Raw genomic sequence first — 18,352 nt, 5'->3', positions numbered from 1 at the left:
ATGTTGCTGGCTCCCCAGCAAACATGGAGGGTGCTCAGCAAGTGGGAACAGTCGGAGGAAGAGTGGAGGGGCCCCGATGCCCAAATTTCCTGAGATGGCAAACACCTCTCTGTCGCCCAGGGACCTTCACAGCCAAGTGCTGCACACTTCCCATTGATGTCCTGCTCGCCTCCCCAGGCCATATCCCCCACCATGTACCTGCCCTGCTCAAGGTGCCCCTCTGCTCCCACTCCCTCAGGCCCATGCTGTGCAGGAAGGGAGGTCAGCCTCCCTTGGCACCGCCTGCCCGTGCCCGCACCCAATGCAGCATGCTCAGAGGAGACGTCCCAGGAGCTGAGTACTGGGGGAGCTCCCCAAGGCCACTGGCAGGGCCACGAAGCCCAACTTGCTGTAGAAGCTCAGCTGCTGCCGGTCACTGGCACTCACCTGGCAAAACACTCCCCGTGACCCTGGAAGGGAGGCAAGACATCAGGCCCCTAGCACCAGAAACCCAATGCTGGGGCTGGGACCAGTGGCTGGGACCCCTTCCACAAGGAGATCAGCCTCTCCATTGCCCTTTGCCTCTGGGTGCCTGCACGGTGCCCTGAGACACAGGTCCACACGTCCCCTGGTGCAAGGGGAGGGCACGGTGCCTGGGAGCTGGGGCCAGAGTGCATCGAAGAGGAAACGGGAAGCTCTGGGGTGGGCAAGGGAGCAGTGAGGATGGGGTTGTTCTGGATCAAGGGGGCCTCAGTCTCCCCCCCAGCAAGGAGAGTTGATGCTCACCGCTGGCCCTGAGCGCGCTGAGCAGGCAGATAGCCAGGCTACGGCTGGCCCCCACGTCCAGCACACGGGGGGCTGTGCCCAGCTGCACCAGGGAGGGGAAGCGCCGCAGCACAGGCAGGGGCACAGCCGGGGGCTCTGTGTGGAAGAAGAGCAGCGCTTCCTCCAGGGCATCCTGTGGGAGACAAACACAAGTGAGGGAACCCCCTCCCTCCCCCCGTACCTGCTCTCCTCTGCACCAGGTGCCCCCCCCTCACCTGTCCCAAAGCTGGGGCGCCTGCACCCAGGTCTTGGGGGTACTTTTCCCGTATGGCTGGCAGCCAGTTGCTGTCTCGCTGTTGCAGGAAGCCTTCAGCACAGAGCGCTCCAGCTGCGTAGCCACATGGACCACCCTCATCCTCCAGCACGAACGTGTACTCGGGGCTCAGGCTCAGGAAGCTGCCCAGCAGCCTGTCGGCCAGAGCAGGACCATGGCTGAGCTGCTGCCTCAGGGAGAGCTCAGACCAGCCAGCTTCCCTCCTGCCTGGCCTGGTGGGACAGCACCCCAGCTCTCAGCAGACCATCCTTTTGAGAGCCCCCCCCAGCAGAAGCCCTCAGCCCCAGATACCACACCTCCCCTGCAGCCAGGCTGGACAGCAAGTCCATCCCCATGGCAGCTGCCGTGACCCAGATGGACACCAGCACAGACATTGCCCTCCCAGCCGTGCAGGCCGCAGGGTGAGGCAGAGCTGGTCCCTGCAGGGATGTGAGCAGAAGCCACTGCCTCACACCACAGCCCCCCATCACCCAGCACATGGCCAGGCCCAAGGTGGGCCATGTCTCACCTGTCACCAAGGAGATCGGGATGGGCTGCAAGGATCTCTGCGACTTTGGGGTCACAGTCCAAACTCTCCCGGCACATTCGGTAAAGCTCTCCCTGGAAGATCCAGACACACCTCAGCCCCGGCTCTGCCTGCCCTGCCCAATCCCTGCCCCACTGCTGCCTGTGCCTCTCCCCATAGTCCCTGACAGAGGACAGGTACCAGCAGCTGCCCAAGTTGACCACAAAGCAGGACCACAACCAGGGCTGTGGCCTCCAGCACATCCTGGCTGGGGGAAGGTCTGAAGGTACGTGCTTCAGCTATCCATGGGTGCCAGCCTCTGTACCAAGTGATGCCCTCTGAAGCTTGTTGCCACAGCACAGCAACGCTTGAGGAATTGCCATTCCAGTCAGGCATCTTATGAGGAGTGGCTGAGAGAACTGGGTCTGTTTAGTCTGGAGAAGAGGAGACTCAAGGGAGACCTTATTGCTCTCTACAACTGCCTGAAAAGAGGCTGTGGTGAGCTGAGAGTCAGCCACTTCTCATAGATTAGTGATAGGACAAGAGAGAATGGCTACAAGTTGTGCCAGGGGAGGTTCAGGTTAGAAATTAGGAGAAATTTCTTCTCAGGAAGAGTGGTTGGGCACTGGAGTGGGTTGCCCAGGGAGGCGGTGGAGTCACTGTCCCTTGGGGTGTTCAAGGGGACATGGTTTAGTTAGTAATATAGGTGGTAGGGGGACGGTTGGACTAGATGATCTTGGAGGTCTTTTCCAACCTCAATGATTCTGTGATTCTGTGTGATGCTGGAGCAGCAGCTGCTGAGGAAATCCTGCACAGCCCCAGGACAAAGCATGCTCTGAGCAACCAGATCTGCAGCGAAGCCAGTATTGAAACCCAAGTCTCTGCAGAGCACGTGCAAGTGGGGCATCTCAAAACTCGTAGTCTTGGCCAGATTTGAGTTTGCTGCAGCTCACAGGATCAGCAAAAACAAACACCTCAGTAAAACCATTGCATCTCAAAGGCAAGGCAGCCCCGATCGCTGTGCGACAAGGGCAGGACAGTGCATATCTGAGCACCCTTCCCAGAACAGGCTGAAGTGCTTGGCTGGATGTCCAGCCCATTAAAATGTGGCCTGATCAGATGAAATGAGACAGCAGGCAGGGGCTTGCAATGGGAGCTGCTCGCAGCTGCAGTCTGAGAGCACCCGTGTGCCTGCAGCTCCTCCGCTGTCATTTAGGAGCAGCACAGGTGGGCATCGCTGGGTTGAGCAGGGATCAGCAGTTGTGTCCGTGATGGCTGGATCTGCAGCACTAGCATTCCCCTTATCCAGGAAAGGCAGCAGCTTGAGGGAGTGGGGGTTTTGCTGCATGCTGTGCAGGATGTGGGGAACCCAGGGCCCTGCTGGATTTGACAGCGGTTTAACTTGTGCGTCCGCCCACCTCCGAATCCCCCCCTTTTCTCTCCCCATCCCATCAAACTGCTGGGATGTCAGACTGAGTAGGGGTACTGGCAGCAGGCAGGTCATGGCTGACAGAGGCTGTTGTCTCCCCAGTGGGGAATCACCCTGTGAAAGGATGATTGTTTGGAGGGACTGGTTTGGAAATGAACCTGAACAGGCTCAGGCAGGGTGCAGAGCTGCGGGCTGATGAAGGCTGCATGAGGTTGCCATCCAGACTGGTCCCATTTCCTGGCATCTGCTTGCAGCTGCTACTGGAGATAGGTGCTGGGGGTACTCTGGGGATCGCCCTCACAACCTGGTGACCCCAGGTCCATGACAGTTTATCTGTGGCTGTGCCTACTGCTCACTTCTGAGCCTGGTCTCCCTCTCCTGCTGCTGGCTGACAGGTGATGGTCCCTGCTGAGGCTGCCAGCCCACACCACGTGTGTTCCAGCCCAGGGGCCTGACACGCTGCTGCACACAACCCTGTGCAACCTGCCCCAGGCTGCCCTGCTCTGAGCTGGACCCAGCTTCCCACCCGTACCACCCTGCACTGCACGCTTAGCCTCGGGGTCTGCAGCAGAGAAGCAGGTATCTCCTTAGCACCTCCAGCACAGGCCATGCAAGGTGAGCTCTGGCCTGGCCATGCCTCCAGGCCGTAGCTCTCACCTTGTCCAGGGGCAGCACCGGGCGCAGGACGTACAGCTGGCTGGATGGGAAGAGCGGAGGTGGGTGGTAGAAGAGGTCACAGCTGTTCCCCACGGGCAGCAGTGCCTGTAAGAGACACAGCCTGTCAAGGAGCAGGTTGTCCTGCCTCCAAACCTAGTCCTGGGGGCAGCAGGAGGAGGGTCCCTCTGAGGCACCCTAAAACCCAGAAGCGGCAGACAAGGTGCAGAGGCCCAAGGCAGCTCTGCCTTCCTGAGCTTGCAGCAACCCAGTGGAAAGGCCAGGAGCAGCAGCTGGGATCCTGGCTTCTCCTTCCACTCCCACAGATACGGGCAGGTTCTCACCTGCAGCTCTCCAAAGAGGCCCCCACGACGCGTCCAGGGCTCCGCGTCCCCCCCCAGCAGGATTGGGGCAGTGATGTTCTGGCACCCTGGAGGAAGCAGGAGACAGACACATGTGAGGTGAACAAAAACCTTCTGGGCCAGCAGGAGATGAGCTTACACCACACAACACCATGATCACACTGATCACAGCTCCAAGGACCTGCCCCCACAGATGTGCAGCCCTGGCACAGGACCCTACCTGGGCTTGGGCAGCCCGGTCCCATGCATTGGGGTAGCAGCACACCCTCTGCCACAGGGCTTGAGGTAGGGGAGAGGGGAAAGGCCCAGCTGTGCCCCCATGAAAGGTGCAAAGTAAATACACAGCTCCTGGCTGCAGTTGGGAAGCTGCAGCCTGGCACAGAGAGCTGTGTGCTGCCCTCTGTCCAGCCAGCCAGCTCTGTGGGAACTTGCCCGTCCTTGCATGCTGCTGCTTTCCTGTGGAAGTGGTTCATGGCACACAAACCCATCTCACACTGGCCTTGGAGATCCCCTCAGGTTGCCATCTGGTAACAATTCCTAGTTTGTAAGTGGTCACAAATCCCTCAGAGCAACCAGGGAACCCTAAATCACAGGAATGGGGACTCACAAAGTGATGCATGTGCATTTAAAATCCATCCTCACCTCTGTCACCCAGGGCATTACTGCTCCCAATAGCCTGTGGATCCCTTTTACCAGAAAGGCTATGGAGTTTTTGGATTAAAGGAGCTGAGGAACCACTGAGGAAGCATGCCCTAGAAATAGGCATTCCCTCTGGACTGCCAGAGATGGTGACGACAGGCTCTGATGACTGCCCTGTCCCCAGCAGCACTGCCCCATCCTGCCTTGGCATGCAGGGTGCCGGGCTTCCCATGGCCATTCCTGCTCCACTTGGCAGGCAGGGTGTGGGAAAGGGCAGCTGGATGGTGAGTGCTGGCTGCTGCTGTGGGGCTGGAGATGAGAGAGGGCAGCAGCCAGTGCCCCATTGCCTAGGCGGTTGAGCCAGGGCACCACTGGTACTTACAGCCAAAGCAGCTTCCCCAGGTGACCTTGGGGTCGGGGTCACAGAGAAGATGGCCATCTGCAAGGGAAGAGAAGGGGTGAGCATGGGGAAGCGGTGGGGAAGGTGCTAAAGGGAGGTGTATTCCCAGAAGAAAAGCCCTGGCATCCCCGGCTGCACACAGGGACTCCAGACCTCTCAGAAGGATTCCCAGACACCTTCACCCCCTGGGGCTGGAATTTGGCCAGGGTGCAAATACACATTACCAGGCCCCAGGGTCTGTCTCAGGGCTGGTAACAGTCACCTACCCAGCCAGAGGATGAAGGCACTGGCAGCCAGCAGCATGTTGCGGATGTCCCAGAGGTAGGGGTGGAGGTCATAGAGCAGCGCCCGGCCGGCGCTGCTAACAAAGCGGCTGTGCAGGCGGCATGTCTCAGCACAGAGCAGCTGGAAGGACTGGGCTCGACCACGCCACTCCATGTCCTGTGGACAGACCAGGTCTCAGCACAACCACGATGGGCACCGTCCCGCAGCAGCCCCTGGACCAGCCTTACCCTGGAGGCATCCGTTGCTGTGGCCGGGACCCCCACGCTGAGGCTGTTTGCCCTGAGCCACCGAAAGTGCTCCAGGAGCTGCTGGGCCTGTGGCCCGTGATGGTAGGGCAGGTAGAAGAGCTCCACCAGCATCCGCACCTCCCCGAGAGTCAGTGGTGCTGTGGGGTTGGACCCAGCCTCCTCTGGGGTCAGCAGTGCTGTGGGGCTGGACCCGGCTTCCTCTGGGGTCACTGGTGCTGAAGGGCTGCTCCTGGCCTCCTTGGGGGTTGGTGGTACTGTGGGGCTGGACCCAGCCTCCTCTGGGGTCAATGGCACTGTGGGGCCAAAGCTAGCACCAACCCCATCAGTGACCGGTGCTGGTGGGCCAGGGCTGGTGCAGGCCTCAGGCCCTGGGGGTGGCAGGGCCATGTCAGCCCTGCCGGCCTCAGGCTGGCTGCTGCTCGAGGGCTGGGGGGGGCTGCCATCCCCTGTCCTGGCATCACTGGTGGGTAGGGGAAGGTCCTGGATGGTGTTGGCCCCATTGCTGCAGCACATCGCGGGGCCTGTGCTGTGGAGGGTCTCGGTAGCCGTCGGGGTTCCTGCAGACTGGGCACTCCCAGCTGTGCTGGGCAGAGCACAGGAGGGCTCACAGCTCTCTCTGTTCTTCATCGTGAGCTGGTCCCCATCCCCTGTGGGGCTTTGCTGACTGCTGGCAGAGATCCTGCTCCCACTGTCCTTCTCAGGCTCTGAGGTCACCTCCCTCCTTCCTTCCCCTGGTGCCACACCGCAGGGCTCAGGGCCATAATGGTCTGCCCCACTGGGAGCAGAGTTGTGGGGCTGGGGGTCAGGCATGACTTCCTGTCTTCCTGCTGTGCTAGGCGGCAGTCTTGTTCCTCCCTTGAGGCTGATGCTGGGGTGTCCCAAGGTCCTTCCTCCTGGCAGAAAGGAGCAAGGGGACAGTCCCTCTGGCATCTGCGTGGAAATTGCTGGCCATGGGGCAGGACAGCTCTGGGGGAGGCCATGCCAGGAAGCTCCATCTCTGAGCTGGCAGGGACTGGAGAGCTGCCAGGACCATGAGCTTGCATTGCTATATGCTTTGGAGTTGTGGTCTCCATGGTGGGTGAAGCCACAGGTTTTGTGGAGGCAAACAGTGTGAAACACCAAACTTGGACCTGGCTGAGCCCCCTCTTCCAGAACTGTGTCACAGCCCAGGCTGCCATGCTGCCAGCCAAGATCCCCTTTGGCATGTGACCAGGGCAGGAGCACCCCCAGGTCAACATGGCTTAGTGGACACCCATTCCTGCCCACCATGACACACGTGGATCCCACTGCAACACCAACCAGAGCACTCCAAACGGGCAGGGTACGGGGTTCCCTCAGGCCACCAAGCTCCTAGCAGAGCCAATCCAGCACTCTGGGGTGGGTGAGGGATGCTGTTCAGATGCAAGTTCATCACCTACCTGGATCCAAGGCCTGCTGGTTTATCTCGGCCACCCAGTCCAGAAGCGCAAGCTCCAAGGCCTCCTGGGGGCTGTAGCTCCCCTCCCACGGGCCTTGGTTGTCCCCCAGGGCTGCTGCAGTTTCCTTCCCTAAGGAACTAGAGCTCATCAGCCTGGGCAGTCCCGCTCTTTGCTTTATGGAGCTACCCCATGCCACACTGAGAGCAGGCAGTGCTCCCTCCCCCACCCCAAGGAGATGCCCCCAGGATGGATCCCATGTCCTGGGATGTCAGGTGGTGCCCAGCCAGGTGAGACACCTCAACTGCAGTCAGTGATGGCCAGGGCCCTGCCCTGGGGGCACAATCTCATTGCCAGCACTGAGACCCCACGTACAGAGCTGCCTGGGCACGGGGGCCAGGTACCTGCATGATCCAGGTGGTGACAACTCCTCAGCTCGCTCTGAAACCAGGTGCTCAGTGTGTGTATGGGGATGAAGTTGGCCTGGAGCTCACAGTTGGGGTTGAGGAGCAGTCCATGGAGCTTAGGCATGAGGCCATGGGCACGCCCCGTGTAGGGGCCCAGGAAGACGCGTCTGCAGTCATAATCGTTGGCGTACAGGTTGTCCCAGATGACAGGCCGGCGCTGCAGGACACCCTCCACCTCCTCCAGCACTGTGGCCGAGAGCTCCTGTGACACCACCTTTGGGCCTGGATCATCATGGCATGACATGCATGGAGCAGCAGGCAGCACACTTCATCATGTGCACTCACAACAGGGACATGCTCAGGGGCACTGAGCGAGGAGGTGAGGGGCGAGTCACCCCACCCCACCCTTCCTAGCCAGAAGGAGAGCAGACCCCCCCCCCAGCCCAAACCACTGCCTGCCTGCCTGGCCAGGGCAGCACACCCCTACAGAGCCAGGCCAGGCGCTCACCTGTCCAGATGACACTGATTCCTGGGAGCAGCTCCTGGCCAAGGGTCAGCAAGTAGCAGGACTGGCTGGGGCTGGGAGAGCACAGAGAGCTGCAGTACTCTGGGGAGAGAGCACAGAGCATCCCTTGAGGGGCAGAGAGACTGGGAGAGGAGAGGCTGCCTGGGATCAATGGATAGGGTTTGGGGGCATGCACAGTGCAGGGAATGCAGCATGCACGGCTGCTGAAGCATCAGCCTGTCTGCAGCCTGGTTCTGTCCGAGCCCTGAGGCCACCAGGGCTCCTGCAGAAGCATGAGGGGGCTGGGGGAAGTGATGGAGGCTGTCAGGGCAGTCAGTTCTCAGCAGACACAGGCACCAAGTGCAGCCAAATGAAGGGTACCCTGGTGTGCTGTGGGGCACCATGGCTGGCCAAGCACCGGCCTCCCAGGGGCAGGGTAGCTGCGGCTGCATGGCTGCAGGCAGTACCTGTAGGGCAGAAGAGGAAGATGGAGGGTTGGCCCAGCTCCTGGTACACCTCGTTGGCCACAGAGGCCTGAGCCTGTGCCAGGGAGGGGAAGACGTCTCTGTCAGCTTGGCACATGCAGGGGTCGATGTCGTCGAAGAGGAGCGCGAAGGAGTGGCAACCCATGGCAGCCACCTGTGGGCATGGGCACAAGCTGCTAGGATCCCTGGGCAGCAGAGAGAGAAGAGGGCAGCAAGCCCCAGAGAAGTCCCTGCCACCTGGGTCCCATAAGGACAGCAGAGGTGTGGGGTGCCCTGATAGATGGGGCAGGGGGGGCTGCCCTTGCTGTGTGCCCCACACCCACCCAGCAGACACCATGCACGAGGCCCAGCTGTCCTGTGTGTGCATGCCAGCCCCATGGCCACGGCCTGCCTCACACCAAGCCCTGGGCATGGCTGTGTTTGCCATGGGCCAGGGACCCTTTTGAAACAGAGCTGGTGCTGCAGTGGCCCAGAGCCCGCTCCCACGGTGCAGCTGCCGGGCAGCCCTGCTTGCTGCCTACTGTGCCACAGCCCCACGCCACCCTGCAGCACTGGGAGCCCCATGGCAGGAGCAGAGGCTGGCAGAGCCTTGGGAGGAGCCTCACCATGTGCCTGAGCAAGTGGTCCCTGCACCAGGGCAGGCTGGGGGCAGCTGGAGGGGCAGCCAGGCATGCCTCAGCACAGGGCAGCTGCTGCCTGGGCTGTGCCATGGACGAGGAGCAGCCATCCCTGGAGCAAACCTGCCCTGCCAGCAGCTCTACCCTCTGCAGGGAGTGGGTGGTCACCACCAGCCTGTGCTGGCCACCAGTGCTGCCCAGCAAGCTCTGGGGCAGCTCAGCTGGTCTTCCTCATGCCCCCAGTGCTGCCCACTGGCAGTCAGGCACCCACGGAGCCCTCAGTTCCCTGTCACTGTGACAGGGACAGCACATCTGCCTCTGGGCACCCCACGGAGCTGCAGGAAGATTTGTAAAGCCCCACAGCAGCCTTCGGTGTGGGCAGGGGACCCACAGGCAGGCAGTGTGTGGCCCTTGCCTGGGAGCAGTGGGAGGAAGGAATGGCCCACGGTACCTGCCTGAGTTTTTGCTGCAGCAGGAGCCGGTCCCCAGCACTGGAAAACACCATGTCCTGGCCAGCAGAAATGGCAAAAACAAACTCCACGCTCTGCTCTTGGGCAGCTTTGATGAGGGACCTCATGCGGGCTGGGAACAAAGCAGAAGGGACGCTGTGAGCTCTGGGAGGCAGGGGGAACCACAGTGCTCTGAAAGGAAGGAGCTGAGGGCGTTGGGAGGGGAGAGCTTTGAGTCCTTTGGACACAGAGGACTCTCCTCTGCAAAAGTCTGGGCACGGGTGTATTTCAAGCACATCACTAGAGACCCACGTGGGAAGGTCCCCATGCTGGCTGGGCTCCTAGGTGATGCTGTATGATGAGCAGGGGCTGGGGAGGCTCTTTGTACCAGGTCTTCTTGGGGTCTAGGGGTCTCCAAGCACTAGGCAGGGCCCGCATGGCTCCCTGCAAGGGACAGGTTCCTGGCAGCAAGAGCGGGAACAGCCAGCCTGACCTGGGCTGAGGTGCAGACCCTGCTTCACCCTTGAGGACCCAGGAGACCTGCAGTCCCACCCGTGCCAGGACCCAGCAGAGCCACTACCTGCCTCATGCTCTGTGTAGGGCTCTCTCCAGAGCAGTCTGTGCTTCAGCTCGTCCTTGGGCGCGTACACGTAGCAGTTCAGCTCCCAGCGTTTCAGCCTGTGCAGCAAGGACAAGGGGTCACACAAGGCTCCAGGAGGGCTCTTTGCAAAGAGGCACCTGGGCAGGTGTCAGCCAGCAGCACCGGGAGCTCCTCGGCACACGGCCAAGGAGACGGGGGATGAGGCTGGAGCGATGGAGGGAGCCACGCTCAGTAGGCTGCTGCTCCGTGTGACCCCCCTCAAGGGTGCAGGTGGCCCCAGCCCTGGAGTGCAGCTTCATCAGGCCAAACCACCCCTGCAGATTTGCAGCAGCTCTTTCAGGGCTTGCAGTGAGGCCCGTGGAAGCACTCAGCATCTTGTGGTTGGGGTGGGTTTCTCTTCCTTCTCTTCAGCTGTGCTTCTAATTGTGCAATCAAGGGCCAAACGTGTTTGTAGCCCAAACACACAGGCTGCAAGTTGCCTGCCATGACCAGTGGCCCCAGAAGAAGTGGGTATGCATGAGGTAGTTTTCCCTCTGGAAGTGAGGTGGTCTCTGCAGAGCAGGACCAGCAGAGACACCCTGGAGAGTTGCTACCTCACCGCTCCCCCAAGCTCAGTGTACAGGAGTGGGGTGCGCCTGCCAGGCACACTCTGGCCTGGGGAACTCAGCCCAGGGTACCTTTTTGGGAACCACACACACATGGGGAGCCTTCATCACTGCAGATCCCCTCATTCATCCCCTTTAAAAGCCCCATGCCTGGTCTGCAGACTGGCCTGACTCCACCAACAGTCACTGTATGTCTGATGCACCACTGTCTTCACTACTTGAACAGGTCAAGCCCTTAAAAGCTTTCATCCTACAATGGTTTTTGCAGCTACTGGGGCTGTTGTGCACCCCAGTGTTTTCCCATCCCCTCTCCAGTGAGACACCAGCCCAGGACACAGCACTGCAGCCCCTGACCAGCCCCAGAGCTGGTCACAGACTGCAGCCTGCTCACAAACACTGGGCTGTTCCTTGCCTGCCCTGCTCTCCCTTTGCCCACGCTGCAGCCAGATGTGCCCCACACATCTGCCCAGCCCGCCCACAAACAACTTTATTTTGGATGTATTAGGTGGTGTTTCAGTGGCAGGGGCCTCAGAGCAGGCTGTGTGCTTGCTGCTGGGATGATGTGCCTGCCACATGCCACTGTGGCCTGACATGGACTCCAGAGGCAGCTTTGCAGCTGCTGCTGTGCACGCCCTGCCAGTGAGGCTCTCAGAGCAGCTCCAGAGAGCCCGTGTCCTTCTCCGTTGTATCCAGCTCACCCGAGGTCCCACGTTCATCAAGGTGCAGCACCTGGCATCAGCAGTTACTCTGCTTTACCTGAAGTCCTTTTACAAGAAATCCACAAGCTCCCAACATTAGAATCACAGTCTGGTTTGGAAGGGACCCTTAAAGCCCATGCAGTCCACCCCCCTTCCACGGGCAGGGGCACCCTCCACTAGCCCAGGGTGCCCAAAGCTCCTTCCAGCCTGGCCTTGAACCTTGTCAGGGACCCAGGGGCAGCCACAGCTGCTCTGGGCAGCATATGCCAGGGTCTCCCCATCCTGAGCTCTGGCAGGGTGGGCAGCAGAGCTGGGCAAGTGTCTTTAGTAGGATGCTGCCTGTGCAGTTTGGAGGTGCCAAAGATGGAGGAAGTGGAGAATAAAGCTGCAGGTACATCCCTTGGAGTGGTGTGAGCTGGCTGCTAAGCTGGGCTTTGGCAATCAGTATGCCTCCTAAGCACGAGGTCCTACCAAGGTAAAAGATTACAGATAATACAGTGTCTGAAGCAGCAACACAACCATTGGGCAGCTGGATACAAGTCTCCTCTGCAATGCTGCTGGTAGCTCAGCATAGCAGAGACCCTCAGATGAATCACTGCAGAGTGTCAGGTGGGACTAGGGAGATTCTGTGACCTCTACACTGGCTGCAGACGTGGCCAGAGCTGTAGCCATGGCGTGGGGAGGGTGCTGATAAATTAGAGCCAGTCTGTCAAGGAGACACACACACACACAGAGGGGTGGAAAGCCTGTGAGCAACAGAGTCTTGGAGTGCAGTGTGCACATCTCCCATGGGGAAAGCCTCAGCCCACCAGCACTATGGAGGAGGCAATTGCCACACCAGGCAACTGGGGACATAGCAAGGTCTGTGAGTGATTCATGGGGACAGGTGTTTGGGTGAGAAAGGACAGGTAAGGTCTCCAAATGCTCCACTGTGGTTGGAGCAGAAGGGAAGCAGGTCTGAGAGAGATCAGGACCTGCCTGCCTCAGGAGACCAGACTGCACCGTCATAAGGCCCTTTCTGGCCTCAAAATACACATATTCCTTCCAGAATCTACCAAGCAATCCACGACTCACTGGAAATTATTAGGACAGGGCAGACATGTCCCTAGACAGCTCTTCTGGCACTGCTGCATGAAAACACCCTGATACAGTAATTTATTTTTATTTATCCTCCTCAGTAGACAATGTTCTACATTTTCCCACAGCGAACAGACTGGGAAATGCTTCATGTACCACGTGGCACCCGGGGCTCATCTTGTTTCTTTCTAAGTTAGAAAAACACCGATGAAGGTCCCACTGCTCACATGTGCAAAGCTAGGGACAGACATCCTGGTGCCCTACCAGACAAGGCCACCACTGGACCTTCTCATTCCTAACATGCTTTGGAACATCACATCTTGTTTTCCCTCCTGCATGTTGCCCCCAGGTTTTCTAAGCGACGTCCCCGCACTGCGATCCTCACTGGCACTGGTGATGCCACACGCTGTCACCAGCCTCTCCCAGCCCACTCCCCATCCCAACAGGATTCTCACAGCCAGCCAGTGACACGTCCCACCCACAGCCTTCCATCGCTGGCACACATGGTGACACAGAGACACACGTGGGGACTCACAGGGACGCAAGGGACACCTCCACACCGGGCAGGGGTGGCAGCCTCAGGCTAGAGCAGCCAGCTGTGCCCACAGTGGGTGGTGTGGGTTTACTGTGCTGTTTCCAGAATGATAAGCCTGGTGCCAGCGAGGCTGGGCTGGCTGGAAGCACCCACCAGATGCCCGCAGCAGGAGCAGAGGGTGGCAGAGACAGTGGCCCCAGGCAGGGTGAACCGGCTGTTTGCTGTGGCAGTGGGCAAGCAGCCTGCTGTCCTGTGACCAGTGCAGCCACAGGGGCTGGTGACATGGCCAGGTCTGTGCAGTGCAGAGATGAGGCAATGGGCGCTCATCCTGCCAGGTCAGCACCCAAGGTGGGATTCCAGCCTGCTGAACACCTCCCTGTTCTCTCTCCTGCAGATCCCACTTCCAATTTCCAAACCTTCCCCTTGCTCCCTCACACCCCTCTTGCATGTGGGCTGCCACAGCTGATCCACTCCATGGGGCAGTTGGGGCAGAGCAGCATTTATGGTGCCACCAGAGGCAGCACCGTGAGGCTTGTGCAGCCCCCACACTCCTCTCCTGACCCTTCCCAGCTGCCATCACTCCTCACGGCACGGACAGCAGGGATCTGACCTGTCCCACTAACAGCTCCCTGAAGGACTTCACCCTCACCCGAGCACCCATGCTGGCTGTGCAGACCCCATCCCCACCATCCCCAGCCCCCGTTCCCCTGCCTAGCCCCCCCCAGCCAAGCACATCTGGCTGCAGCTGGACTGTGGCAGAGTCCCAGCACCATCTGCTGGCACAGGGCAGCACAGCCCACATCTGTCCAGGCGTCTTTGGGCTGCCATCCCGCAGCCACTACACCCGGACCCAGGGAGTCTTTTCCTGGGCTGGGTCCAGGGGTTCAAGAGTCCTGGGACAGAGAGGTAACTGGTAGAAGCCTGAGTCCCCTTCGCTGCCATCACCCTGGCGTCACAAAAGCAGGCCAGCCCCAGGAGCCTCCCTCCAGCATGTTTTCCTCCCCGCTCCCACCTCCACAGCACCCTGGCTCCCACCTTGTCCCTCTGCCACGGGCTGGTACTTTCAGAGAAGAAAATTCAGGGTACTTGCCATTGAAAGAGAAGCTTCCTCTGTTCCATCGACCACGGTCTCCCATAGAAACCTGCAAAAAGTGGGGGAAGAACCCCCAAAACAAACAACAAAATGCAGTTGTTAGTAACTGCCTTAAACCAATCTCTGTACTATCCCCAGGTGGCTGGCCTGACACCCAGAGACCCACCCGCTGCCCACTTCTGGGTGCTTCACATGTCTCTTCTGCTGTGATCTTGCCAGGTATTGGCATTCAAGCAGGTAGGTACAATGTCTGTGGTTCTGTCCTTCCCAGAAAAGGGGCAGCTGGGAAGAGCTGCCCCAGGCAGCACTTAACCTGCGAAGGGGAATTTGTGCAGAAGCAGCCAAGCCTAGAGGGGCTGGCTGAGGGCTGGCTGGGTTTTACAGCATTCCAGCATGGTTTTGGGGTGTACCAAAGCACAGAGCTACTACAGATCCATCCAGGAGTTTCCTGCCTGGGAATGTTCTTCCTTACAGAGACCAGCTCCGTGTGTCTTTGCAGCAGTGTCTGTGTAGTGTCAGGCTGTGTCAAACAAAGCATCATCAGGCTGTAAAAGCTGCTCTGCCTTTGATCACTGCACAGCTCGAGCTGCACCAGACTGCACTGGCACAGCTCTCCCCTACACCTCGAAAACCCTTGGAGGCAGCATCCCTGTCCCATGGCAAGCTGATCAGATCAGGAATACACAAAGACCCTGCAGGGATGCCCCCGGGGTGCTGGGGCTGCAACTCCATTTCACAGACACCTTGTTCGTCTCCCACTGGGAAACACCATCCCCATAAGCTTGCAAAGGGAAAATTCCAGAGAGGGAAAGCATGCCAGGGAGCAACCTTGCTGGCTGCCTGCTCACAGACACAGAGGCTGGCCACGAGGACGTTGCCCTTCCAGAAGGTTCACATAAACAAAGCCACAGGCAGGAACTACAGATCTGGAGTCAGCAAATTCCCAAGTGTTTCTAAGCATTTCCACTTCTGCTGCTTGCAGGCTTTGGGTGGCTGTTGGGCACCAGTGTCTGACACAAGCTTGAGGCTGCATCAATGCAGCAGTTGACAATCTGCCCCTCTGCTCTGCATGGCTGGGAACCAGTCTGTGACTGGGTGGGGGCGGGCAGGGATGGAAACGACACATGGAGGACACTGGCACTGTCACCCCAGGGCAGCTGACTGCACCCGAGCTGTGCTGCCTGGGAGGGGACCCTGATGCCCTGCTCCCTTTGGCAGGAGCTCCCCCTGCAGCCCTCAACTCCAGCCTCAGGCTGATGGTAGGTAGACCTTCTACCTGCTTGAACATCTACATGATTGCTCCATCTACTTTAAAATAATACATATTCACCTTGCTAGCCATCCCCCACCCTGTACGGGGCCAAAGCTGTGAGTAGCCAAGGTTCCCAGCAAATAACTCGCCCAAAGGAAGTATTTGCATGATAAAGAGGTTTTTCCATTTCCCAATTCATGGGAATTCCTGCTCTGCTCACAGCAAGGTCCCAGGAGCCCTTGGACAGCACTTGCCTGCAAGCGCCTCGTTCACACGTGGCTGTGAACTGACACTGCCTCGCAAGTGTGACACTCACCACCTACACATGTCCTGCCAACAGTGGCCAGCAGCAGCAAACTGCCCTCAATTGGACCAGCAACATCCTTTCTCTGCCTGTGGCTGCGACCCTGAAGGAGTGGTGTTGCTGCTCTGCCTTTCTGAAGGTGGAGGAGCACAAATGAAGGATGCTGTGTGTTTGCACCTCGGCTCTCCCATAGCCCAGAGCACCACATCAGTGACCCATCACCTCTGTTACCTGCCAAACTCTGGGCTACCTGGCGTGTCCCTCAGCAGTCTCCTCACAACCACTACCAATGTCCTGATGAACACAGTGGGTAACAAAGTCCCCAGGCCCCAAATGTTCCCCAGCCCCCCCTCTGCCCTGGGTGCAGGTCACTCACAGGCATCAGTCCATCCATCTTCTCTGGCTGCAATGCCCAGGGCATCAGGGAGGGAGCAGGATGCTCGGTGTAGGACACACCACTCCTGGTAGCACCAGGATGCCTTTCCTCCCTCACTCTCTAAGGACCACATCCTCCTGGAGCGGCTCTGCTGGCAGCACCTGTGCCCTCTTCCCAAGGTCAACTTTCCTATATCAATGATCCTTTCTGACTCATACTTTTTTTACTATCAACTTCCCCATCCCTGCACTTTCTATTTACTTTGTGTTTATTTGCATGGTGATTTGCTTCCTCCCTGGCAGAGCAGTGGAATCCCACCTGGCTTCAGCAGGGTGCTGCGCTGCCAGGAAAACTGGAGATGCTTTTGTCTGGTGCATGCCAGGCCTGGCCTGGCTCCAGGGGAAGAACCAGGAGCTGGGGGTGGTGGGTGATGGGCAGAAGGACAGGGCTGGGCCATACAGAGCTGCCATGAGAGATCAGGCTGTTCCTGGCCAGCTCTGGGCACTGCTGGCAGGGAGGCAGGGGAGGGACATACACCAGGATGCTGCCCCCACACCCGGGGCAGAGGAAAATCAACCAAAAAAGGAAAAAAAAGCAAAAAAGCAGAGTGCTGGAGCCAAGAGCAGGGGGTCCCCAGGCCCCTCTGCTGGGGTGGGGGAGAGCCTGGGCTGTGTTGGGGTGGCTGCAGGGTGCAGCAGTATTCTGGGGAAGAGCTGGGAGCATCAGCTGGGGGTGCTGGTCCCGTAGCCCTGGGCAGAGATAGGGTGCGGTGCAGGGGCCCGGATCCCTGCCCCCAAGATACCCGGGGTCCCGGGCACGGCCCTGCAATGCCCGGGCGGGGCACCGGCCCCAGCCGCGGCCTCGGAGGGACCTACCTTCCACCACGCCGCAGAGGAAGCGCGGCTGCCCCGCCATATCCGCGCAGGAGCGGCCTTGCCGATGCTGGGGGGTGGGGAGGTGCGCAGGGATGCGCGGAGGGATGGAAGGATGTACGGAGGGATGGAAGGGTGCGCGGAGGGATGGAGGGGTGCGCGGAGGGAGCGTTGCACGGAGAGGGATGGAGGTACGCCGGGAGGGACGGAGGGATGCGCGGAGGGACGGAGGGAGATGCGCGGAGGGACGGAGGGAGATGCGCGGCACGGAGAGAGATGCGCAGTGCAACGGCGAGATGCAAGGAGAGATGGAGGGATGGAAAGAGGGACAGAAGGGTGCGCGGAGGGATGGAGGAGCGCGCGGGGGGACTCGCAGAGGGACGGCCCCCACCGCCTGCCCTCCCCCCGCGGAGACGCGCCCGCCGCAGCGCAGGGGGCGGCCCCGGCGGGTGGGGCTGGGCGCGGAGCGGGGGTGGGGGGGTGGGGGGGGGAAGGGAGAGTGGGGCAGCGTAGCCCCCGGGCAAAACCGCCCGGTGGTGGGCTGGGCGCTTCAGTCCTCCCCGGGGATCCCCCCGGAGGAGCCGCCCGATCCCCTGGGCAGCCCCGCCGGGCCGGGTGCCCTGCCGCCCTGCCCCTGGGTGAGGCCGGCCCGGTGCGGCGCCTGGTCCCGGCCCGCAGCCTGTGCTCCAGGTGCCCACACCGGCATCCCGCAGCGCATCACCCGGCGTTTCCAGCTGCGGCTGCCCGGGAAGCACCATCCCCTGGCCCCACAGCTGCTTCCCGGTGGTCGTGTGTCACTGTCCCCATCACTGAGGCAGTACCCCCCCTCAGGCCAGGCCCAGGGTGTGATGTCTCTCTGGCTCTCCAGGTCCATGAGATCGGGACAGTTTCGTGTGCCTTGCACGTGACTCACCTGCTCGCATATGTCAGGCTGTTATTTGCCTTCTGTCACGCTGCTCTGAGCTGTTGACACATGTTTGGCTCATGATCCTCCCCGTCCCACAGGTTCTGGTTTGCAGAAGTGCCGCCACGTCGCTAGTTCCCTGTCCTGCAGCTGCACCATCGCCACTACCTGCCTGCACGTGGGGCCGTGTGTTTGATGGTGCCGGATTGTTCTGCTCTCTTTTCTGACACCCCTTCCTGTTTGTCAGTCTCGCTGCAGGTTGGACCTGCGTTCTGCAGCACCCCTGCACCCTTCCCCAGCCCAATGGCATCATCACCCGGCGAGCAAGCACTCGACTGCGTTACCATGGGAGAGGGAGGGATGGAGCAGGGAGAAAGCAGAGGTGTGCTCCTCTCGCAGGAGTGTCCTCCCAGCAGCTGTCACCACCTGCAGCTCTTTCCTCCAGCCCACAGGCAGTGGCGTGCACAGAAGTGGGCATCAGAATCTTGACAATCAGAATCTGTGGCATCTCCCTCTGCCCTTTGCAAGTTACCGCAGTGCTAGGAAACCAAGTTGTG

General features: G+C 60.0%; 1 protein-coding gene across 1 annotated transcript; it reads right to left on the bottom strand.

The window, feature by feature from the left end:
* Positions 1 to 312: 312 nt before the first annotated feature.
* Positions 313 to 16,934, bottom strand: LOC311191248 (protein O-GlcNAcase-like; the record flags this gene model as incomplete). Its single annotated transcript, XM_084263360.1, is given in 18 exon segments — positions 313 to 449; positions 766 to 937; positions 1,020 to 1,212; positions 1,587 to 1,678; positions 3,670 to 3,774; positions 4,011 to 4,096; positions 5,050 to 5,106; positions 5,334 to 5,508; positions 5,580 to 6,493; positions 7,019 to 7,147; positions 7,420 to 7,704; positions 7,931 to 8,029; positions 8,395 to 8,620; positions 8,622 to 8,642; positions 9,481 to 9,611; positions 10,059 to 10,156; positions 14,085 to 14,136; positions 16,895 to 16,934. Coding segments are annotated over 18 exon segments (3,012 nt in total).
* Positions 16,935 to 18,352: the final 1,418 nt, after the last annotated feature.

Source organism: Gallinula chloropus, assembly GCF_964237585.1.
Source record: "Gallinula chloropus genome assembly, chromosome: 4".
In the NCBI taxonomy this organism is placed as follows: Eukaryota; Metazoa; Chordata; class Aves; order Gruiformes; family Rallidae; genus Gallinula; species Gallinula chloropus.
The sequence above is the reverse complement of the archived record's forward strand: the minus strand, read 5'-3'. Positions and strand labels throughout refer to the sequence as shown.